Here is a 26,276-nt window from a genome sequence, read left to right on the forward strand (position 1 = left end):
GCTAGCACTAGTCTGCTTTCCCCTCAAATAATATCACAGCTTTTTGCCAGTCAGGACAACAATTCAACTTATCAGTAACATGAAAGAAAAAAACACCCAGTGTTTTGACTGCAAAAAGAGCAGTTCCATCCCCACCAGTGCTGAGAGTTTGGTCCTAGTAATCTCACTTGCAAAAACATCCACTCTTCCTAATAGTTATCCAGCTGAGCCTGTCTCCTGCAATCTATAGCAAAGCATTTCAAAACTTTTATAGCACTATCTGCCCCACTTCTCCAAGGACTTTAGCTACTGCATCACCTCGTATCACCTCCTTTCATGCTTCACCTGGTTTTGGGTCACTTGTGATCTGAAGTGAGCTGGATAAGGAGCTAAAGGGCTGAGAATCTCTGCCCTTAGGCACCTCGTTGCCTTTGCAGCACTGAGGAACCTGCCCTGAGGTGGTGAAAGCTGAGCTGGGCATCCACACCAACAGCCACAGCCCAAGGAAGGAAAAAAGCCTTTCTCCTCACAGCAGGAAAAGAGTGCACAGCAGTTCCCAGACCCTTGGTTTTATCCCCCACTTTCACAGAGAATTCAGATGTGTTTCAGAATGCTCTGCTGGAAATTAACCTAATCTCTGCAGGGTCTGCCTCAGCTGTTCTATATAGCTATTTCTATAGGGTCTATATTTCTAGTTGGCATCAGGGTGAGCCTTGGCCCAAAAGCATCAAGTGTGTTGTTTCTCCTCCCTCACCAGTTGTCCCACATGACCTCCAAGACTTTGTGTTTTTCTCCTCCATGTTTAAACACCTGGAATACAGTGTACACCTGATAGAACTGATGTACTGTTGCCGTATGTAGAGGAATAGTAACAAGACATGTCGAACCAAATATCTCTTGCAGTGAAAGCGCTCAGGAGTCACTTACAGAATGCTAAACCTGGAGAAAAAGAGCAAACACTTGGTGCTAAGAAACATCAAGCTCTTACCCGTACGAAGCTGGCTGGAAACCAGCCTTCACTGTCCAGAATCCTTCCCCACCACCACTCCTTGTTGGTAGCATCCATTACTTCAATGACATCGCCAGCCTTGAATCCCAGCTCTTGGTCATCCATCGTGACATGGTCCCAGAGGGCTTCTGCGTACACCACGCTGCCATCACTGATGAGCTGCGGACAGAGCAAGTCGACTGTCAGCTCTCCCCAGGAAAGCAGCACAGTCAGCTAGTGTGGCTGCAGCTTTGGAACCATTGCTGCTGAGCCAAACAAGTGTTGATAACTGTTTGCTCCCCACATGCAGTGTGAAAAGGAGTTGGTGCTAGTCTGGCAGTTGCTTCAACTGACCTTCCTCTCAGTAGCATTTATTCAGAATCACTTGGACACAGTATGTTTACTACCATAAAGAACATAAATTCAATGCTCTGGAATTTCTTACTGGTGACTTTGCCTCAGCCAGCAAACAAGACTCAGGGGTACACTGTTGATGGAAGATGCTCTTGTGCTGCCAGTGCAGCCCTGCCTTCAAAAGCCTTGAAATAAAACCTTGAGCATCAATGTTCAGAGACATACTTCAGAGCAGAAAGTATTCTGAGACCTCAGAGCTAGTCTAGGATGGATAGAGCTCAAGTCTTTAAGGTGGTTAAACTTAGCACTTAAGCTGCTTAAAATAAGTCTCCTGGAGAGTTTAAGTAATTATGCTGAGGGACAACATGTCCCATAGAGGGCCTACTCTAGGAAAAAAAAGGACCCATAACAATTAAAAAACCCAACCCAACCATAAAAGACCACGTGGCTAGAGGCTCCCAGCAGGCTCTTGAACACCCCAGGCCTGTACCTGCCGGATGTCATTCTCAACCATTCACACCTCAGCTGTGGTGCAGTGCTGTGTTTGTGAGCTGGTCCTGCTGGCCACTACAACAGGAGTGCCTGCCTGATGGCCACGGGTTTATCAGGTCAGAGTCTCCTTTGAATTTCAACAACCACAGAGTACACACACAGGCTCCTCAGGGCCCCAGCATGACCAGGAGTGTCTGAACATCAGGGATTTCCCCAGGAAGGCAGCACGTATACTGGAGTCCTGCAATTCTGGAGGGGCAGTGAAGCCCTATTTTTCTCCAGGAAAATGGTACAATGATAAATTCTGGGAAGACAACAGAAAAAGCAGTCTATGAGGCACAAGGGAGAAAGACAACCTGTACAAAACCCACTGTCCATGACATATCTGACAGCACTGCAGCAGTATCACCACAGCCACATCACGCAGGTCCCATCCATGCTGGGCACCTGAGGTCGCTCGGTCACACAGTTCTCTACTGGGTTACTATTTTTGACACTTCTCCAAGAAGAAAGACGCCTGTTGTAAAAGAATGTTAGCATAATTGCGCATAGAGTAAATCAGGAGAGAGTTAACGAGGCATTTGAAAGAGAACTGAAATACAGTCTGCCTTGGCATAGCGAATGTCCCTTCAGTGAACCAGAAACAGCTTAACACAGTGTTTCTATTTTTACAAAAATAACAGGATGATAGGGAAGGCGGGGATGAGAGGTTCCCAGTTATCTACACAGCCAGCCTGCTGGCATGCCCCACACCACCTTTTCTCAGCTGCCCTCACACCACCGGGGTCTGGGTGCTTATTTACTGCAGGTTTCTGTTCCTCAGAGGTGACGGCCACTGTGGCAAGGCCCAGCAAGCAGGGGACACGGGGGACATGCTGCTGTCATACAGCTGGCCAGTGGCACAACAAGAAAATAATCCTAGAGTATACAAAGGTGTCTCACTAGTCTAAACTCTTAGAGCAAGGATGGGCTTTGATCACAAGGCAAGTAGACAAGTGGTATCATTAGTCTCAGAAAACCAAACATCAAGAGAGAGTGATGGACGCACCGTACAGCAGGGGCAGCTGTGCCAGTCAGATGGCAGGTTTTGGCCCAAATGAGCTGCGGAGGGAAAGGCTTGACCACTAATCCATCCAGCTGTTAAAGCTATGTGTGATGCTTTTTACACATAGTGTACTTAATAGGCACATTGCATATAGTTTGACAAGTTTGAAGCATACTCAGCATTATAAATAAACCCTTTATTCGTATTTTTGAAACACTTGTAGGTTTTGTCAGGCTACTAGAATCTTAGAAGTTTCAGCTTTCTAACATGAGGCGGTGATGAGTAGAGTACGGAAGAGTGGATGTAAAAGCATGCATTTTTCCAAAATCAGGTACCAGACTTCAGTTATAGAACAGCAGCTGTGGATGATGGTGGATTTGGCTACTCTTGGAAAAGAGCTCTGTGCTGCTTTGAGCAATCCACCTGTGCACAACCCATCCGTTTGCTTTAGCAGCTTTCACCAGCACTTAGGTAAGTCTTACCGCCAGGTCACACCAGAGCTGCTGCCATACACGCTGAGTTATGTATCTCAGTGGGTAAGGGTTGGCTGTTGCTGAGGAAACAGACATATGCTAATAAATCTCTGGAAAGAGTGGCATTCATCTGGCTTTTCAACATACAAATTGTGAGCAGCACATAAAGAAATGGCTGTTTCTGAGATAAAATTCCTTTGCTGTGTGCTTAAATATGCCACTCTGAATCAGTGCTCTGGGTATGATGTGGTAGCTGGCACACACACCACGGCCATGACCAGAGAGAAGCTAAATGGACTTCCTCTTGCATTCTGATGATCACACAAGCGGAGCACTGATGATGTGAAGGCATTAATACCTTACAGTACCAAGCTGTCAGATCTCGGTGTCTTGACGAGAAGACAAGAGACCATGCCTGACCTATCATTAACAGCATGTCAGGGTTGATACACCCAGCTCACAAGGGGACAGAGCCACATGGTTCTTCTCAGAGTCACCAAAAGGCATATGACAGACTAGTGAATCCTCAGCTGATACTTTAATCCAGCTACTATTATTAATATCTTAAATTTTATCTATTCAGCAACAAACATGCTGTGAATATGATTTGTGAAATACAGAAAGTCACAACTGACTCAAATAGGCACAGGCAAGAGCCAAGTCACTACCACAGACAGATCTCATGCAAAGGTGTGACTAAAGACACCTGAAGTACAGGCCAGGATTTGATTAACTAACACCAAACACCATGTTTGTAGGGAGGAATGATGAATACGGAATAAAGCAAGAAATAAAGAGGAAAAAATACCTTATATATGGTCTGGATCGTCTCAGCTAATGTAGCACAGCAGCACTTTCAACATCTGCATGCCTGCAGGCTGCCAGGCTCTGCGCTCTCCTCCCCGCACTCTGTGCTGGTGTAGCGGGGATGGGGGCAGGGGAGCAGACATAAGCGCTGAAGAGAGTTTAATCATCACCATGCTTAGAGCTCATTTCTGTTAGCTCTCTGTACCAATCTGTACCTTACACTATTTATTTCAATTGTATCCAGTCCAATTCCTAGGCTGACAGAGAAATACCGAATTTACCCAGCGTAACAATCCCTCTTGCAGAGCAAACACTGAAGGGCAGCTTTGAGCCAGGACTGACATTTCCACGGCACAGAAGCACCAACAGTTCTGTACATCACTGCAGCAATGAGCTGCTCCAGCTGGGCCAGAGCACGCTGCAGCGGCCAGGAAGGCTAAAACACACCAGCAGATAAAGACATTACCTGCAAAATGTGTTAGAGCATGGCACAATCAACTAGCTGTACTGTGAGAACTGCTTGTCTTCCAGAGAAGCACGTATTAAAGGGAATGCTCACTATTTCCAAGCATGGCAGCTCCTAGGCTCAAAAGGCTCATCTTACCACAGGCTTTAATCTCTGTGATTAAAGCAGGGTTTGAGAAACAACTATTAATTTCCATATGAAACAACACTTATGTGCTGGCTTTGTATTATCAAGGTCAACTCGGTACATGTTCTTGAAGAGTCTCAAGCCAGTCTCTAGAAGAGAAACATCAGAAGACAGAATGCAAACCCAGCCACCCTACAGCTGCTCTAGCTACTGCAGCTGGCAGCAGTGAAAGCAAAAAAAAATTGCCTATTTTTCTTTGTTTATAACAACATTTAAGTTTGTAGACAGCAGTGTTTGCCACCCAAAGGCAGTACTAATACTGATGCTTTGAAACTGAGAACAGACTGCAGCACTAACATTGCACTGGCAGTTTCGTGCATCTGCAGCTGCTTTCCCCGTTGCCTGTGCAGCTGCAGCCTCACTTGTGCAAAGCAGGGAGGATCGATTGCTGTTATCACACCAACGCCTGTGCCTGTGCACAGGCTGCCAAACAGGAGACAGAGCCAGGGCTATCACACATAGCCACCCCAAATTAAGTCCATTACACGTGGGCAAACAGATCTGGCATGCCAAAGCCCAGTCTATGGGCTTGTTTGCATTCCAGCTACTCAGTCCCTGCTTGTCTCAGGGTGGACACCTTGACATAATTACCTCATATATCCTGGTCTTGTTCTGACAGGAGCTCCGGGCAATATTAATAGAGATAAAAGATCTCGACAACTTACAGAAGGAGGAATGAAGACACCTTTAGGAAATATTTATCTTTGAGCTACCTGGGTCTAACTGAATAAAATTTTAATAGCTTTCTCTTGATAATGCCAAGTACACTGGATCATATAGAGCAAAAAAATGAACCCAAGAGCATTGAAGATACTGGGAACAAGGCAGTTCAGGGAGAGTGCCAATAAAATGGAATTTACTTTTCAGCTCTGTGATCCTAAACCAGACACCTGTGAACAGCACCTGAACACAAGCCCTTCCTGGAGAACTACAATGGTTGCTGTGAAGCCTGCACTGGTTGCTCGCCCCTCCCGAACTTTTGCATTACAGACCGAAGCTGAACTGGGCCAGCACATCAAACATATAAACCCTGCGGCAGTCCTGTCCCCAGAGGCAAAGCATCCCCCAGCCCAGCTCCTTCACCCCTCGCTTTGCTTCCAGAGCTTCTCTTCTGCCTTCTCTCATGCAAATACTTGTTTTTTCTGAATGTGGGTGGAAGCCAGCTAGCCTTTCCCTTCAACTGAATCCACAGGATACTTTTCAAATCATCCTGACAGCTTGCTCTTTCTACCTCTCAAAATTATTAGCTTCACTATTTAATGATGGACAACAGAGATTAATTTGTCTCACAGAGCTTCTGTCATCTGAACAGCAGGCATTTAGTCTGAACGAGTTATCTTGATTGCCTTTACAGAGCATCTCCCCTTTGTGAAGAGAGGCAGGCACCCCAGGGAAGGGTTCATCCCAGGCATCTATGAATTAACCAAGCCCCTGGGGGTCCTGTCTCCCTTCGGTGCCAGGGAGGAATCTGGGCTCACTAGGACTTGCTGCCTGGCTGCTGGGTGCCAGAACCACTGACAGGACTCCACAGCCACAGCAAACATTTCATGGCTTCTTGCTGCTCTCCTGTGTGTTTCAGGATAACACAAGCCCTGCGTGCCGCAGCGCTATGCCAGACGTGTGTCCCCCACACGGGCCATGGGCTGCGGTCATTGCTTCAGCAGCACAGACCCACACAGCACGGCTCCGTCCAGCTGCGCCCGCGGCAGTCCTTGCCCTTCTGCCCACTGGGTCAGCTGCACGATTCCTCAGCACCGATTTCAGAGCACTGATTAAGGATAGTGGAGGGCTCTCAGGCATTTACCGAATGCTGCAGGTCTCCATTCAAAATATTTTAATTTGGCAGTGATTCTCCTTAACAAATCTGAGATGCCAGTTAGCCAAGATCTTAATCCAGTTAAGCGTGCTACACTGATATTCTATAGTGCTCCCTTTTTAATCAGTGCCTGTTGTCAAACTCCTCATGTGACATCTAGTACAGCTGCCTCCATTTACCGAACACTCAAAATTTGTCATCACATTTATTTGGTAAGAACTATTTTCCACAAAACCATTCTGACTGGCATTAATTACATTATTCCCTTTTATTTATATCATCCGAGTCCTGATTCTCCCTCAGAAGTGGTTTAAACAGATGGGAAGAGGAGGAGGGTCCCCCTGCAGCAGGCAAGGAGAAGCTTTGAAAGCTCCTTCGCAAGTGCTACAGGAGGAGGGAAGCGACGGTTGCAGAAAGTGGAGGCGGCAGAGCTGTGCTCCATGTTATTGCAAATTGAAATAACTGGTGTGTGAAGAGTACGGCATGAGACAGCATGCCAGGTGCGTGTCCATCTGAGCCCAGTTAAATGGGACTTCTCAAGCTCCAGAGTGATGCAAGAAGTTCTCAGTTCTTCACCTAAGATACGGGAGCTGGAGATTGTAATGCAAAACAAATCAAAAAAAATTTCTTTAGACTGTTTTACTTTTGGCTGAAATAGGCCAGGGAAGTTCTTAAGAAAGCGTGGGGATAATTACCTGTAAGCTGAGGAGGACGCCTACGCATCTAGATCCTGTTGGTGCCCTCAGTACCACAACCATCACTCTCCCATGACCTCCATATCAAGGGAGTCTGCTGATTTTGGGAACTAACGTCCTTAAGCTTTGGCATACAGAGACAATAGGAGCAAAGCCTTTCTTTCAAACCTGTTAGTACTCTACAAATGCTTGTCTTTGTATCACATTTTATAGTTAAATGTTGCTGTTGCTGGCAGTGATTGCTGCAAGTAAAGCTGTAAAACAGCTTCCATTTTAACCTTTCATACAAGTTTCCAGGGGATACTTACTTAAACTAATGTCTATAAGACATTTATTTTCTGGTATAAGTGAAATATTTTTTTCAAGCACTTTCCAAACAAGCAGATACAAGGCTGAGTGACAGGGTGACAAAACGGCAAATGAAATTGTATGCTGACAACTGTAACACAAGCAGTATCTAACACAAATGAGCTGCTCCTCAGGAATGTCTCTGCAGACAGATTTAAGAAAACATCAACCTGCTCCATGAGAGTGAGAAAGTCTGGACATCAGGAATGACTCAGGAAGAAAGACGGAAGACGAGAACCAGACAAGGCACAAGGAGCAGCAGGAATTGAAAGTGGGAAGAGTTTCTAGGCCAATACAAGCTAAACAGACCTTGAAGCTGCAATAGAGAAAGGTGGACAGAGGGTGGCCACAAGATGAAGGCTTACAAAATGGTTATTTGTAATGCAAGGCTGACGGGTGCCCAGTGAAATCATTTACAAAATGGTTATTCGTAATGCAAGGCTGATGGGTGCCCAGTGAAATTGCCAGGCAGGAAGTTTACTACCAAAGCAGTACTTTTCCCTCTGGTGCATAATTAAGCTGTGCCACAGGCTGCCACAGAGCCAAACACGTAGATTATTTTAAAAGAGATTACGTCATTGTACATCCTTTAAGGCCATTTAAACACATCATATCTAGATACGGCCCAGCAAGGATCTTAAACACACCTGGAAAGGCACACAAGGGAAAGAGTTGGGCCATACCTGCATCTAGTCCTGAGCAGTTACCCCAAGTCACAGGTCAAAGTGTTACTGGCTGCCCGAACAGAGCTGGTCTTGGGATTTAGGGGAGTAAAGGCACAAAAGAAACGTTCACTATTCATGTTACCCACAAATACTAATACGTCTTGAAAATGGTGAGCCCTGGAGCTATTAACAGGGACAGATATGCCCCCCTGAGGTACAGCAACACTCTTGTTTGGGTGGAAAACTAGTGACTGCTAACACAGTAACTACAAGGACATTGGGATGTCCTCTGCGTAGAGCTGTCGCCCTCCTGGCTGGGACCCCTCAGGCAGAGGTAAGTCCAGCACCTGCACGTAACAGATCCCACACGCTGTTTATCCTACTCACGCAACACTCACCAGGCACATGGAGGAAGGTCAGTCCACACATCTGGAGTAGCCATTCGTCCCTACCACATGGACGTCCAACTCGTGGAGGGGTTTTTTTCCCAAAAAAAGAAGGGTGAAAGCGTACCCAGCGAAACCTGGCTGTTCAGACATTGCCTGGGAGAAGGAGTCCCTGACGCAGGTTACAGAGGTGGGTGTGTGCCACATCCTCACTCAAAATGTTCAAAAGGGCCTTTACAACTAAGAGCTCGAAGGACCTCAAAACCTCCTTAAGCACTAAAAGCCACAGAACTTAAGTCATTCCAAAGCTCTAAATCAGCTTAAACAGCTTAAACTCATCTAAGGCCTTAAAGTGTTTTAAGCACTTTAAACCCATCTAAAGCCTTAAAGTGGCTTAGGGAACTTGAAATACTCTAAGGCTTAAAAGTGGTTTAAGTATCTTCAACTTTTGGCTACTCCACTCCTCATGCCTCTCTCCATTGTGTGGCACCTGTCACTTCAGGTTAAGGCAGGATCCATGCGCTACAGTCCTATTTACGCCAACAGCCCAGAATCGCTCTTTTTACCCCCTTTCCAGCTGGGGTGCTTTGGGGAGCACTGAGCCCCTCTCCCACCTCAGCACAGACCCACATCCCGCAGCCGATAGCTCCGACGGCAGCACTGGAGCGGGTGCACACAGCTACTCGGGTTTGTAACCCAGTTTACTGGGCTGGTGCCGTAACAGCACCTGGAAATCAGCCACACACTCTTCTCCTGGCTTCTTTGGTTTCAAAGACTGGGAAGGAGCAAGGCCCGGGGTTGAATTCTCAGGTTTGAACAAGACTTTGACCTATATCTACAAAGTTTCTAGTTTCTGGTTCCAGTTTGGCTGTGGATGAAAACCATGCCAGACTGACTGACTCCCCGCTTCACCTCACCAAGAGTTTTGAAGTCTGCGTTTACTGCAGAATATGAAGCATGCCTAGTTAACACGTTTTTACATTTTCTGATGCCCTGATTTTAACTGTACACCTGGGAATGGCAATATCCCAGGACGTTTCTGTTTGGTTGTTCTCACACGTAAAGTGATTGCTGTTGCATCTTTTTTACACCAACATTTCTCAGGTACCCAAACAGAAACTGTTTTCTTTAGAAAATTTTACTTAATGTTACATTAACACATTTTTATGTCACTGATGCTACGAAACTGCCCTAGTCTCCTTTTACTGCTGCCTGCAGCATCGCCCTTCCTCTGCACCCCCACCAAGACATCCCCTTGGGACATGTCCCATCCTTTGCCCTCTCTGCAGCACAGCTCCCCCTTCCACTACCTCTCCCATGACTTAATTTTGAGATTTTTCCTTTCTACCTCCTTTTTTGCTTTCTCTTTCAACATTATCTCTTTCAACAGGTAAGGAATATACTGTACAGACCCCCCAGGACAACATATCCAAAACAGTTCAGCTGCACCTCATCTGACACAGGGATTTATTGAGGATAAATGTTGCATTCTGGTTCTTTGCAGAAGAAAAGGGCATCATGCAGTTCCCAGAGCTCTCTGCCTGCTGATGACTGTTGCTATTCCCTTCCCCCAACAGATAGAACAAGTTACAGAATCAGTTAAAGCTTGAAGGCAAATTAATCTAAATTTGCTTTACAAATAAGGTTAAACAAAACATTTTAAAGCAGATACAAAGTGTGTTGCTAGCAAACCACTCTGAATCATCAAAAGGTCAGCATCTCTTTGGGCTCGCAGCAGGCAGTAAGCCAGAAACACAGCGCATGGCTTTCCTTTTCATGTGTGTGCATGATTTAATTTTAGCGGAACACACTGCAAAGAACATGCTGAAATGATTTTTATTGCTCCTATCTCCTTGGATTCAAAGCACTGTGACAAAGTCTGTACAACACTGCTAGGTGCTGGTGGACACGCTGGACCAACAGAGATAGTTTAGTAATTTCCACGACCCATCTCTCAAAGATGGTCTCCCTGCCTCAAAAGAACTGCGCAGTTCAGTTTCTGTTTCCTTTCCAAAACTTATTATTCCCTGACCTCTCCTTCCCGGTGATCTCTCTCCCAATGCACATGCACAGTTTTAGATCCATTCTTCACTGAACTAAGAATTGAGGTCTGTCCTTTTCTTTGAAAATGGGGCAGAGGAAAATCTGAGTATTAGACAGAGAGAAAGAACAAAAAACCTCGATAATGTCTGTCAGGCAAAGGAGGTTGCCTGGCCTTTGTTTTTGGTTAGTATCTGTAAATATAAAAATGAGTCATTTCTTTTGTAGTCACTACAGAAGGTTCTTCAAGTAAATTACACTAAAAAAAAAAAAAAAGAACAAAACACTACCAATAACCTCTTCATACTGCAAATGTCCAGTTCTAGGTAAAGAGGAATGATTCAAGAAGAAGTAGGTTCCTGTGATCTTTTGAGACCCTCTGCTATTATGCTCTTGATTATATCCATTTCATTCATTTGGCTCAAGTCCACAGCATCTAGATGAAAAGACCTAGAGACCTAATGGCCTAAAAAAAGCTAAAGCCTCAAACCAGAACCACATTCCTGTTTCCAAGACCACACTACAAACAAACCCTCTAACTATGGGAGACCAAAGCATCTGCATAACATGGCTTCTTTAGTCCAAAAAGGAAAATACCAACGTATGTCCCGTTCCCCACAGGTTCTCATTTTAGTCTCCATTACTCCCTGCACAACCCGCCCATAGTGGCCATGGGCTTTTCAGTGTGACAAAATAGTTTTGCAAAAGCAGCTGGAGGCAGAGCACATTTTGATAGATCAGGCAGCAATGGGACACTGGAGTCCCTGGCTCTCCTCTCTTGGTGTCCAGTGGAAATCTTGCTACATAATTAGATAGTGCCTAGTATAACAAGTCCTGACTCCTGGGTGCTGCAGGTATGAATTGGGATATTAAAAATACTAAGTCACAGCTCCTAAGCAGCCCATCTTTTCCTAATCTCCTGCTGGAACTATTTCATTTGGTGAGGTGAGGGAAGCTGTGTGAGGCTGCTGCTGAGAGCTCCTGGTGCAGCTCTTTAGATTGACATGTGATGCCTATGCACAGCATTTGTATTTCCATACAGAGTTTGCCACGACTGCAGACATTCAACATGCCAAGACTGGACAAGATCACAATTCAAAATAACCACAAGCAGTCAAACCCAGCTCTACTGTACTGCTCTGAGCCACATTACTACCCTAGCTATAGACACTGGGCCTATAAATAACATTCATGCACTGCCCCTGCACAGTGGCCACTACAAACCAGCACAGCTTAGCAGAAGACAACATACTAATTCCATTCTTGTGTTGCTATCCTAAATGGATGCAACACCAAACACGCACAAGATTTTTAAGTGTGGATGCTATGGCGGTTTGCCCCATGCCCTGGGTCACCTTGGCCCTGCCCAGCAGCCTGCTCTGGGCAGGAGCTGCTGCAGGAAAGAAGGAGGGAGGTGAAAGCAGCCCCTGTTTCTCCAGCTGGTGGAGGCTCTACTTGCTCTGTCACCAAGGGACAGCAGAGATTCAGGTGCCCAGCGTGAATCTGGTGCTCTCTGGAAGGAAGAGCATGCTGGAAGGGACTGCGCTGGGGGTCTCCCTCTCTGGAGGGAGAAGGGGAAGACGTGGGACTCGGTGCTGCAGATGGATGTGTGTGACCAGAGCCCTGCACCAGGCCCTTGTTCCAGAGTGGCCAGATCAGCTGGTCAGCTGAAAGGGAGAGCAAACTCCCAAATTTCCCTCTCCATGGTCATTCACACCTGATTGACTGCTGAAAGATTCAACACCCCCTTGGTACCTGGGGAGATGTTTGTCTTTTAGCGTTACCAGCATAGCTGAGCCGACCATCACTCCATCAGTTACAAATGCAGAAGGCTTGCACGTGTGCGGCAGGACAGAGAACACCACCGTGGGCCTTCAGCAGGTCTGTGCTACCGCCTCGAGTCCCATTGCCACCCCTGCCAAAGGCAGACACAGAAGGGGTGTGCTGCTTGTGACAACCACAGCCATGTCTGGAGTAATCCCAGGCAAAGAACAGATACAAGGATTCGAATAAGACATCGCTTTATTCCAGAGTTTCCAGCACGTTCTGTAGTTAACAAGCCCAATGACTTGGCATAAATAACAAGTACTCTCCCTTTTAAAATCTTTCTTTAACCTGCCTGATAGGACTTCTTTTGCTGGCTTTTCTTTAAATCAAAACACTGAAAGCATTAATTAAAAGTAATTGTTGATGGTATCATCCTAAATGCTTACTGTGTTTCTTATCTGGCCAGCTCATGCCTTAGATTCCACAAATAAATCACAAAGACAGCGGATACTGCATATCACCACAGAAATGAGTTTAGCCTGGGAGAACAAATTAAGGGAAGATATAATCTAAAGCTGAGATCTCCCTTTGGAAGTGATGTCTTGGTCTCACTCCTGTTCACAGATGCTCTTTGCACTTGTGAGGCTCAAAGTAAAGCAGTAGGAGAGCAAAGCTCTGGTGAACTCACCCCGCACAGGGGCAACACAAACTACCCGTGCAGAGCTCGGAGAATCAGTACCTGCCCCATCCCTGCACGCTGCTTTGCTTTGGGGTACACCAGCCCCACGGAAGCAGCATGGGCAGGCACAGCTCTTGCTCTGTACCCCAAGGAGGAGGCTCCAGCAGTCACAAAGGGTCTGGCTGCCATCACCTGGTCCACAACAGGAGCAGAGAGCACAGCAGGCACCAGGCACCCCGAGTGCTTTGCAGAGAGGCAGTGACTGCAGGGGTCCCCCTTTCCTGGCCATGCTGCTACCTCCATAGGGCTACAGCCCAAATGTCATGGCAGAGCCTAACAGTCAGATGGCTACAGAGAAGGCAATCACACAGCTTCCCTGCAGGGCCCCATCTCTTGTGTCAAATAAGCGCACAAGCTTTGATGTGTCAAAGAAGCAAAAGCAAATGGCTCTGGTTCCCACAGCACAGCCTCTGTAGCTGGGCAAAGGGAACTTCTTGGAAATAAGGACACCATACCAGGTATAGTGTAGATGTGGCAGAAGTGTGACACAGAGAGAAGGGACAGAGGTGGCTGCAGCACTGGAGAAGCACTCGCCTGCTCAGGGCAGGGCTGTGCCTGCCCAGGAGGCCACCAGCACCGGGTTTGGTACTTGATCCCTTCTAATCCCAGCAGAGCCCTTCGCATGCAGCGGGAACAGGGTGTCCCCAAACTGCGCTGGCAGCAGCTAGCAGAGAGGGAGTTACTTCATCACCACAAGACCAGCTCCAGCTACCTCATCAGTTTTGCAGGACACTAAATAAAAAGAAGCTCCTAGGAAACTTACCTAGGCAGAGTGTAACAGGCAGCTGCAGTCACTTGATGGATCTAGAATCAGTCTTGGCTGGCAAACGTTTGTGCTCAGCTCACCAGCTGCCCCACACCATTTCTGTGTGTTGAGCCAAACATTGAGATTATGAATGGAGTCAACCTACCAGATACTCTCCAGAGCACGTGTATGCGTGCAGACCCTGTAAATAACAGCATTTAACATCAGATGTGTTTTGCACTATTTCAAGATACAGAGCAGGCAAGACAGCAATAACAGACAGTTCAAATATAGTGCACGGGCTGCCATGATGCGAGGCCTGTTGTTAAGAGCAGAACACTCACCCACCAGAGGAGGGTGAGAGCTTCCCAAGGCTCAAGCACTTTCAGAGCCTGCTCAGACCTTGTGCATGGTCTGCCCTCACAAGCTGCTACCAAAAGCCTTCTGTCACTGACACCTATGACCCCAAAGCCACACTTTGGTCTCCCAGTCTGTCACTTGAAGGCTGAGCTCAGCTTTCTCATCTTTCATTTGTCCTTTCCAATAAACAACCTTTTTTCCACTTCACACCATGAAGTTATGGTTCCAGTCATAACTGAGACAATAGGTAAAGTTTAGACAGAGAGAAAACATATTGGATTGAAAGCCAGTGTTGTGTGCTGAGGTTTGGTGGGTTTTTTTGAAATGGTAACTTCAGAAAATGACATATACTGGATAGTTCCAGTGGCTGTTTATCACGTCTATCTAATAGAGTTAATAGCCTAGTTTGAGATTTTTCATAATTCAAAACTGTTATGTACATAAGAGACTCCCAGCAAAGTGCAGTAAGCTGGGGCCTGCTGCTGCTCCATACCCAGCACTGCAGGAGACCCTCAGGAAAAGGATGTTCCATACTCAGATGTAACTCAGCAAGGAGCTCAGCAAGGACACATTTCATTTCTCTATGTGCTAAAGTGACACGGTTTTGTATAACACTAATGTATTACACACAATCACATAAATGACTGGTACAGAGTACATCACTCATGATGACAGAGACAACATCACCATCCGGCCTTTCTCAACATCACATCGGATTCCAGGAGCCAGAAACATTCAGGTCTGAAAGGAATGCAGCAACTTCAACCGTTAGTGCCAGAAAATGCGCTGCCCTCGTGAAAGCTGTACTCAAATTACACATCACCTAACACACAAAATGAAGGATCCTGCTGAATTTTAAGGGCTTGGATATTTTGCAGAGTCTCCAGCACAAATGCAAGCAGTGTCATCAAGAACAGTACATTGTGGCTTCCTTTCCGGTCTGTCTTCCTCCAGGAATTGATCTCCTTCAATGCCATCAAGTAGAGGGCTGCTCCACTGAGGTGCCAATGCCCAAGCCTGGAAGTGCTGTGAGATGTACAGGGCTGCCGATTAAACATCATTGAGGTGAACAGGCCTGGAGAGAGCACACCACTTTGCTGCCCTCCCCGCCTAATGCATCTACAGGAGTGCTCCTTGAGTTGCTTCCCCACTGAGCCTGGCTGCTGCTGGCCACTGGGAACACGTGGCCTGCAGGCAGTGTCCTGTGCTGTGCTTCGCCAGCCATTTTAATGTACATAGCAGATAAGCGCTGAGATTTAATAAAGGAAACAGGATAAAAGCCAATAAAACACTCCCTCCACACTGCTGCAGGGTTTATTCAGCCCGAATTCCTGATGCATTCTATTGATCAATCACTTTGGCTAATTGGGCATTACTCATGCCACCGCACAGCACAGTGTTCACCGTGGCAGAGCAACAGAGGCATTACGGGGTTCCACTTTTTACAGCAGGTGTTTACATGTAGCAGGCTCTTGCGTAAGGGCTCAGTACAGGATGGCTGTTCCTCTGCAAACAAAGCAGCAGCACTTCGGGCTTCTCCACGGCTGAAGAGTGCTGCATATAGGCACAATATAGTCTTCGTTAGGAATCGAGGCTGATTAGCGCCACAGAGAGCAGTTACGATTAAGTAGGTTGGCTCTGTTACCTCTTTCCCTTTCTCTGGTTTGACGGTGATCCAAGCCGCAAGGCACAGGTGATGACAGGAGAGTGAGGGGAGCAGGGTGGGGAAGGAGATGATGATTAAAAAACAAAGGAGGGATACTCTGAGACACACAGTTACTGTAACAGCAGACAAGCAGACCAGAGGCAGACAACGACATGCTGACCTGCTGATTTGTCGCCCAGTCCTGGAAACCCCCACACACCACACCACTACCGGCAGTCGTCCTTCAGTGAAACGCCAAAAGAAACATCAGCACCACGTTGACGATGATGAGGAAGAGCAGGATGACAAAGACCACTACCCGCTGGGTCTCCGGGTTCATGTTGCAGCGGAGGAAAGTGTGAAGTGCGCTCCATTTGTGCCTGCTTCGGTCAGGGACCTTTGCCATGGCTTCAGCCCCCAGGCAAAAAACAAAAAAGCAGCAGGCTTCTTAAGTGACCGCTGTACAGCCCACAGCAGGGGCACGGATGGGGGCAGAGGGTTGTGAACAAAAGGCGTTTTGCAGCTCTCAAAAGCAGAAGTCTAAATGGTTTGACACAGCCATTGCTGGTCTCGCACAGCATGTGTGCCAAAACGCCCCCTCCACGCCCCGTTATCTCAGGAGTACGCTTATCAGCACATCCGTGGGTTTCCACATCTTCTTTGCCGAAGGAACTGTTGGCATCGCTTTAGCAGCAGGAAGACGTTGAATTCCTTCTTGCAGAAAGCCCGAGCGTGCCGGAGCACTGCAATCCGGGCTGCGATATTGGCTTTCCAGAGAGCGGCTCAGCTATTTGCTGGGCGCCGTCTCCAGGATACATGCAGGCCTTAGCAACGCGCGGCAAGCGCCAGCCCGACCTGTGTGCAGGGGAGGCTTCTAAGGAGGGTCAGGAGTGGATTAGGTGGCTGCTTTTTTAAATCCTTCCACCCGCACTAGGAGCGTGCCAGCAATAGAGACAAGTCCTGCCAGGAGGCAAATCCCGCTGCTCTGCTCGGGGTGGGGAGGGCCGGCTGGGCGGCGGTGCAAGGGCACGGCGAGGGCTCGCACGGCTTCCCGCACACCCAGCGTGCAACAGGCTGGTGGGCGTCTGCAAGGAGGTCGGGGGGGAGATGCAGCAGTCTGAGTGGGGGTCTGGGAGAAGTGGCTCCGGCTGGACTCTGCAGGATCCTGGAGCCAGAATGTCTAAAGGACTTGGCTACCTCTGCCAACGCCTCCACAGGACTAAGACACTAAAAACCCAAACCTCTGCAACCAGAAAACCTCTAGTCAGCCCTGCAAAGCCCGAAACGTGCTTTTATTAACATTTAGCTGCTGGACTGTGAGGTTCATCAAGCTGCCTGGGGTACACTCACAGGTGCCGCAGGCTAAGCACAGTTCCCCACCAGTATCTGATCAGGACCAGGACTAAATGCCCTCTCTTCCTTGGAACAGTCAGGCATGGTTCCTGGAGAGCACCCATCACAGACAGGCTCTTTAACCACGGTTGCAGCCCTTTTCTTTCCTCTAGCCAGCAAAGCACAGCCCACCTTTCAGTCAACTGCTGGCACTAATGGCACTCCTCAGGGAAGGGAGGACCCAACATGCAGGACCTTCACTGACGGGAGGTAATTGCACATCTTCCAGTTCTCACACACTCACCCCACACATACCCTCTCATGAAAATGAGAAATATGAATCCAGCAATCAGCCCCTGGAGCTAGGGGGAGGTGATACAGTAGCTAGTGCATGGAGCAAAGAGGATGACTCTGCACTTTATCCAACAGGGCCAAACATGAAAAAAAGAATTCCAAAACCCCAATGTGTGTATATACAATCACACACATTCCTAGGAGCGGGAACCAGAAGTCATGCCTCCTCAACTAAACATACTAACTGCTAAACACCTACAGTAGCATCTATCTCTGGGAAGGGCAACAAGGGAGCAGCACATGATGTGGGCATGAACAGAACACATTCGGCTGCTCTCACAATTGAGAGAATCCATATTAAAAAAACCTGTCTTTTTTCAGGTGTTAGCACATCAATGCCCATGCTTCTTGAAGATCTGTATAGCTCCTGCATGTATCCTGGAACACAGCAGGTGAGAAATTTAAAAGGGAAAAGGTTTCAGAGTTATGGTCTGTCTGGGTACTTTTTTTAAATTTTTTTTTTCCCAAATTGTGCTAAGCAGTCACACAACCTCCACTGTCTCCTTATGCTTCCATAATGTTTAAGATGTCCGTCTTTTTTAGGCATTATAAAAATCAAGCCTACAATTATTCTGGTTTGCTGTTTCTGAACTTAAAGATCCTGCAAATCTCTTTGTCTCTAGCCTAAATATAGAACAAGGCAGAACAATGTGCCAGACAAGGGCTTGTGCTCTCAGTACAACTTCAAGACTTTGATAAGCGGAACTTCATATACGGTGCAAACTACTGAGATCCACAGGCTGCCCAAGCTGCCAAGAGGTTTTGAGTTTTGGGACTGCACTCACTTTAGGGCTTTGAAAAAACAATTATCCTGCCATATGCACCTCAGTACAATTTGTAAATTCCTAAGCATGCAGACTTCAATTTAGTGATGCTTCTTCAAGTCTGCAGTTGAGTGCATCAGTGTGTTGTTCAACTCGTGGGCATTCAGCAGATCTTGTATGGTTTTGAAGGCTTTTCATGAACACATTGAGTTTGGGCATAAGCCACTGAGCAGTATTTGGGAGGGATGTGGATCTTCAGCAGATGCTAATCATGATGAATGGGAACCATGATCACACATGCTTCTTTAAAACCTGCACAGCAACTACCATCTTCTCTAGTCACTTAGTTACACTGAACAGAAATAGATAAATTCCAGTGACCCACCAAGACACACACTGGTGAGGCAGGTTAGCAGAACTTATAATGTTGGTGCCATAGGACACCGGACAATTTATAAAATCCATGATGATGTAATTCTCCAGTAATTTCCTGAAATCTTTGCCACTCATCAACATGCTTGAGCATTTGAAGGTGAAAGCACAGAAAATGTGACTGAATATTTATGAATATATCTTAAAGCAGAAAGTAGCTTATTTCTTGGACACTGCTCTGAGACCGCTTGGAAGGAGAAGTTGCGGGGAAACTGATACCAAGATGAAAATGCTCAAAAAAAAAAAGCAAAAGTGGAATGGAGGGCACGTTTTCACCTTACTTTGTTGGAGCTGTCTCTAAGAAACACCCTAAGCCACAGCTATGTTCCTTTGCTTTCCTGATGTACAGGCCCAAGTGCCCTCCTACGCTGGGCACATACAACATGTTTACGTTGTGTACATCTTGGAGCGTTCACAATTAACGTTAAGTTGCAGTCACACTTGTGACCCCACAGTGAATAAGCAAGCATGAGTAGAAACTGGTCTCGACAAGGACTGAAACTGCGGATTGACTCTAGCTGTGACCTGGCTTTTGTTTTCACCCCCACACAGTGAATCCCCCCAGACTGTCCTTCGCAGGGTCTGTGCGTGGGGGAGTTACTTCCATGTTGTGATTGCAGGGCTGAGGGGCTCTCCAGCTCCTGTCACACGCTGCTAAACACCATGTGGCATTTTTCTAGGACAAAAATAAAGCCTCATTCTTATTCCTCACTGATCAGACATGCTTCTGTGGTAGATGGCAACAGCAAGAGATGAAATAACTGAAGGTTTTACCTTGTGGCTTGTAACAGAGTGGGATTTAGTTTGTATAATTATCACTGGGGAAGCATATTTCAAGTAAGTGCTGCACAATCTTCATTGGAATCTAATTCGCAATTGTGACAGTTTACTTCCAATCCTTCCTCTAAGAGCCATCCTCAGCTCGGACTGCACCAAGGGAATGATGCTGTCATTCAAATGGTACAAGTGCACAGAGCAGCCCCAAAAGCCTGATGGCTCACAAAGTTAGTGTGGCTTAGTGACCGAGCCTTCAGAGAGCAAATTATTCAAGAACCCCCAGTCTAATACTAGATAAAACAGAAACAGACATCCCTTTTCATCAAAATGATGCAAATTATTGTCTAGCCCTTACTGTCGCCTTGCTTGTATGTGCAGCAAATGGGGCCTAAGCTTTTGAAAACTGTTTTAGGTGCCAGTTTTAAGAGGCCAGGAGCATACAGACAAATTCACTTGTCTGCCAAACAAAAAGAGCATTTCAGTATCATAGCAGCTGAACTGGGAAGTGAAAGGCACATGTACACAAATGGGAAAAATTAATAACTGTAGTAAGCAGGAGGGATGCTTCAGGAGAAGAGGCAAATAACTAACTGAGGAGATGACAAAAGCAAAGAGCACATGCCCCAGAATGAGTCCCTTGAGGGCAGCTGTGCAGAAGGGACCAGCCCCTCCACAGAGAGCAGGCTTGGAGAGCAAGGCTCGGACTAGTAATGGAGGTATCACACTAAAGCCCGTTTCCAGGACTTCCTGGACTTAGCACAAACAGGGATGTGCTTGCTACAAGACACACAATTCAATTCCTCTTAAATCCAAGGACGCATCGGTATTGTAGCACAAATAAACTGTGCTCTAAAAATCAAGTGAGGAAAAAAAGAACACTCTTAGTCATTTATCAACACCCTCTCTACAGCTAGGTGAAAAATGTGTCAAAATGTGTCCAAAGACAGGAGAAGCGGTGCTAGAATTGAGTCTGGCTTAGGTCCATCTGATACACAGACACGTACTTTTTGCCCAGCCATGCTGCCCCTTTCTCTGCGCAGGGCACAGAGCAGGGACAAGCCAGGCAGTCAGCTCACGGTGTCTGCCTGCTCTGTTCTCAGCTCTGCATACCATACACACCCAGCACCGACCATGCAAGTTCCAGCTCCTTCGCAAGTTTCCCTAAGATGTTCCTAAACAGGGTATCTTCTGAGGCAGCATTACTCTCTCTTTTTACACCAATGAAGCCACAGACACAAGTATGAACTTCCCTGTCTCTCTGGTTGGCATCACTGTCTGTTTGGATGCTGCGTATACAGAAGTACAAAGGAAGAGAACAGGTTCAGCATGTGTTCAGAACGCCTTCAGCAGTTCAAAGCCAAAGTAACAAATTTCACCTGGATCCACATGACTTGGTTCCTCTCCGCCCCCTGCCTTTAACCTTTCTTCGACATAAAAATCACCAAATTCTTACTGTCTTTTTCATAACACAGAGCTGTTGAAGAGCTTCTTGGGGAAGAAGCTGCTATTAATTATTTTTTTTAATTGGGTGATGAAAATATTTCCACCTAATAACACCGTGGTGAGCAAATAATTTCAAACATATCTTTCAAAAAAGAATCCAGAATCTAAGTGGATGTTCAATGGACAAATTTCCACTCAGTTTCCAGTTCAGCAACTGAAAGCAAGGACTGAGAATGAAATTGTGAGAGAGGCACGCATTGCTGCCTGCAAATCAATACATAAACCCCGAGTTTCCTTAACTGCCAAATATTCCACTATCACACTTTGCCCAGCATCGAAACTAAGCAACTATCAACCCTGTTATGCATTGAATTAACCCTCAGTAACAACTGCAGCCAACGTCTCCCAAAAGGACGTCATTCATGATCAAGCCATGGCCAGAGAACATCAGAACAAGTACAGCTTCTTAAACTGCATCTGATCGTATATTTCTAAAATGGAAAACAGTCTGTCAAAGGACCGCAATTTGCTCTGAATTTTACAGTGTGTAACGCTGTGTTACTAGAGCACAGTTACTCCCACCGCATGTTTCTCTAGCTAGCACTGCATGGTTTAAACCCACACAGCTTTTACAGCCAATACTTCCCTGAACAGTTTACTCAATACTTCCAGAACATTACAAGTTGTTCTCTTGCTTGAGTACTAAGAGTCACAAGATAATTATCAATGGAAAGAAAACTGGCCTGACAGTTTCTTTGTGCAGTGCATAGATTAAGACATGGCCATGTTGGCACACTGCAAGAAAAGCAACCATTGAGATGGGCCAGCCCCGACAGCAACAATGAAAAAAAAGACAGAATCTGCTTAGCAACCAGGCTTTTGCTTTCAGACTCTACTAAAGCTAGAAAATCTTTCAAGTTGTCCTAAAGTAAATTCTATTTTCAAGAACAGCAACACTAACTATTAACATATTTGAAGCATCTGGCAGTTATTGTCATGGCCATGGTTCAGAGGAACCGTGTCGCTGCTGTGAGCCCCGTAACCACAGCACGCATGGACATGCTTTGGGGAGCTGAGCCAAGGGAGCTGCCAGCAGCACCCGCAAATGACACATTTCCAGGGTGGGCCGGGCCAGCGCAGAGCATGCATGTGAGTTTGACTGACGGTGGAAAATTCCCTCTCAATACTCAATGACAGATAACAGGCAAGGGATGCAGACAGGAATGTCCTGGAAACAAAACAAAGCATGTTATGATAGATGTGGTGGAGGCAAGGAACAAGCAGAGAGAAGCAAAGACAGGCTGGCACAGTCTATGACATAGCCTAGGAAAATGAATCTTTTCAATTCAAGATTGGACACAGGCAGAACAAAGGACGCTCTGAAATAAAGGCAGGCTGAATGAGATACATGGTCAGGCAGATTTTTTTGCTATCCTGCTTCTGAGCTGAAAATTTGACAACCATGGATAACACAGGAAGACAAAGAATGGTCCTCATTTGGGCACCATGTTGGCTGTAACAGAGACATAAGAGAGAAACAGGCAGAGAAATACTCTCATAAAAGTCAGGGAAATGAGAGAGGGAACAGGCATAGGTCAAGCTGTGGTATCTGAAGCAGGTGAGGTCAGAAGAAGCTGCAATGAAGCCAGTGAAAATAGATAAAGTGGGTCAGAAGAAGGGGATGAATAACAGTGCAAGGTGAGTGACAAGAAGAATGTGGTGACTAACATGGGTAGAGGAAGATGCAAAATGTAGAGAGCTGAAAAAATCCCACTAAATAATAACCCTCGTAAGAGTTTTTAACAGAGGTGGCTGGAGGGAAGGAGAACAGAGGCAAACTTTATTTTTTGGTAGTTTCTAGACCACAGGACTCCTTTCTTTCTGACTATACAGGAGTTTTTTAGAAAGCCATATAGTTTGGGGCTGTCTGGCATATTCTGTTGAGCTCACACATTATAAAATCTGAGTACGGGATTCCTTTAGCTGTCGTCTTTAAAAAATGTGTTTGGTTGCAGAGCAGTGTTATGACACTCCTCCAACTGCTCAGCCTCCTCACCTCTTACAGAATGTACCAGTCTTGTGGATGTAGAAAACAGAAAAACTGCTTACAGGTAACAGCTCTGTAAAGCTCTTCCAAGCTGGTATGCAATAATGTTAAATTTACAATCCTCCTTCATTGTCTTCTGATGTAATTAATAATTAAAGGAGCCATAGGAGGGCTAAGGAGAGCAAGCAGCTTCATGGACTATGGAAATGAGAAAAGCTATGAAAGGGTAAAAGATGTACATAATCAGTATATAAGAAACAGGCTGAATGCTTTAATGTCCTACACAACAGAAAAGCAGGACAGAAATTTTACAGGGCCAAGCAGCCTTCCGAGGCCATCTTGTCTTGACACCTCTGTTTCAGCCAGCAGGCCGGAAAAAAATGCAGCAGAACAACACACCCTGACGAATGAGCCTTGATGGGCTGTTCTCCAAGAGCCTGCCCCATCAACTGAGAAATAATTAGCAATCTAAGATACAGCTCAGAAGCAAACTTGGTAAGTGGCTTTCAAGATGATCAGCAAGGCGAGGATGGGAAGTTGATCGCCCCAACAGTAAATGAAGGAAGTCCCCTTCTGCTTTCCTAGTAAAGCAACCATTAGGGACAGGAGAATGTGAAAAAACCAGAACATTCACTCTATATTGGATAGCTCAAGCAGCCTGCTTTCTTTTCATAAAACCCGTTGACATGAAGACTTGCCAGCAGTAAGTCAGTGGAACAGCCAGAAGCAGGATCCTCTCTAAAGACTATAGATACAGCTAGAAGCAGGAGTGAAAAAACCCCATCAACACCTTTCTAGGTCACTGTTCTCTACAACTGTACCAGCCCTTCAACCCAAAACTTCAAGAGAAAGGCTGCACTTGACATTCAGCTGCTGTAAAGCAGCACAGCTCTGCCCCTGTCCTCTGAGGCCCTCATCACACTCCACAACTCCATGCAAATCCGCCTGACAAGTATGTGCCACATGGAGCTGTGCCAGGCGGTCCCACAGCGCTGGGGACAAGGGCTGTTCTGTGTGCCTGCCCATGGAGTGTGCATATGTTCAGGAGTGGGAGTCATGGGGTTAATGCAAGTGACATCTCCTCGTTCTGTTGCGAGGAGCAGGAGTTTGACTCTCTCAGGGCACTGAGCAAAGGCTGGCCCCAAGCGCCCCAGAGGGAGAGGGAGCATTTCCATGAGCCTCAGGAAAAGCAAGGTTGGCACTTCAGCAACTTGGTTGTTCTTGCTGATCTTTCTTCCTTCTACAGCTCCCACAGTTTTGCTGCTTTTACCAGAACAGTGATATAAAACTGCAAGGGATACACTTAAAGCATGGCTGAACTCACTGCTGACTCTGTCCCCAGTTTACTGAGCATAGGACAAGGGGCCTTGGTCACAGGACAGGGCTGAAGCTGACAGGGAAGATCTTCTGAGGCATTAACAGTGCTCTCTGAAGGGCCAAAAGAGTCAGGAGGGATTTTATTTTTCCACCACAGAGTTCAAATGTCCTCTGGGGATTAGGAAAAAAGAAAACTTTGCAGAGAGGAGCTGCTTTAAATCAGGATTTGGAGAGAGGAGAACGAATCCAAGAGATGTTCCGATATCAAAACCATGCTGAGAGGAACCTGAGGCACAAGTATGGTATAAAGCCAGATACATTCACTCCTCTGTCTCTATGTAAACACTTAAACCTGGAATAACCTCTATACTAACCTTTACCCAGCATTCCTACTTTGTCATGTTCCTTCATTATTCCCTTTTCTCAGGAAATCTTTGTACAAAGTTTAGGTAGACACACCATGTTTTCTTTAAGCGGTGGGGAGCATCAGGCAGAGTTCTAGGAACCCAAAGATACACAGGATAAAACACAGGCAGACGCTGAGATGATTTGGCACAAGGAGTTAAAACATTGCTGGATCATTTTTTTCTCCAAGGAAACATAAAATTGTTTGTGGAGCCAAAACTCTCCCTGTACCCTAGTAACTGGGAATATATTTAATGCCAGCAAGCAACAGACATTATTAAGAGTCCTCTAATACTCACAGCCATCATTAGCAAGTGTTAACAGGAGCTGTTAAACTCTTCACAATTTAACAGCTGGCAGGGCTGACGTAACAACTCCAAAGCCATCATGCTGTCTCCAGTTATTTGAGTGACGTATTTAGCGCTCTTTTACAGCCATTGATGAAAGTTTGGGCAGTACCTTCGCCTCTTTAAACATGTTGGTATGTGTGTGGGGACACATCTGTGCCCACAAAGAGGTGAAACACAAATGCTACCTCTCCTGTTCTGCTTCTTCAGTTCGGCTCCTGGAAGGAGGAGTTGGGTCCAACTCAGAGATCGACTCCATTACCCAGTCATTCCCTTCTACACATGCAGGGCCCCTTCCACTGTAACACCTCAGCATTTTTGTTTAGGAGTTAAAACTGTGACAGACCCTCAATGTGCTATTCTTGCCCCAAGAACTAAGCTAAGCCTGGGTTGTTTGTTTTGTTTGTTTTTGTTTGGTTGAGTTTTTTTGCTTGTTCATCATAAGAATCAGATTAATAGGGCTATTTAAAGAAAGCATGAAAAATTACATATTTTCTAGAAATGTGCCTGTGTGGATTAACTCCTGCTGGTGATCTGTGTGGATGCTACAGACCATGGCATACATGGTATGGGAGCTCCTGGCCACAACTCACACGTGTGTGTGGGAACAAGCCTGAGGATTGCGCAGGGCTCACTGCAGGACTGCAAGCGGGAAAGCTGATCCCATTTCTCACCTCTGCCACCACCCTTTCTTCATCTCCAACCTGCTGGGGGAGGATCCCTTGTGCAGGGGACAACCAAGCCCTAGCGCTGCTGAGGGTGCGAGAAAGTGGCTCGGAGCAGCCACAGATGTCCTGGGCAGAGATATGGTGCTGGTGACCCCTGGGACCACTTAGCTCCTCATCCTGATGTTTGATGAGACGTAATTGCTCCAGAGTATTTGATTATACTGATTTGCTTTAAATCCATCGCAAAAAGCACTCTGAAATTACCTTAGAAGTTTGCAGACCTGAGAACTGTAAAAACTCTAAGTAGTTACAATTTTGACTCCGTACTCTGAATATTCACATCTGAGCCCTGTACAAAGTTACACAAGCACTTGGGACTGAAAACTCAGATCCG

The 26,276-nt window shown here is 46.3% G+C and overlaps 1 protein-coding gene across 1 annotated transcript in view; it reads right to left on the reverse strand.

Annotated features, from left to right (window-relative positions):
- The window catches only part of ARHGEF4 (Rho guanine nucleotide exchange factor 4), a 225,812-nt gene that overhangs the window by 24,179 nt on the left and 175,357 nt on the right, over positions 1 to 26,276 (reverse strand). The window contains exon 7 of the mRNA XM_065639832.1: positions 968 to 1,147. Coding sequence (XP_065495904.1) covers positions 968 to 1,147 — 180 coding nt within the window. The remainder of the gene's footprint in view (positions 1 to 967; positions 1,148 to 26,276) is intronic.

Source organism: Caloenas nicobarica, chromosome 8 (assembly GCF_036013445.1).
Source record: "Caloenas nicobarica isolate bCalNic1 chromosome 8, bCalNic1.hap1, whole genome shotgun sequence".
Lineage (NCBI taxonomy): Eukaryota > Metazoa > Chordata > Aves > Columbiformes > Columbidae > Caloenas > Caloenas nicobarica.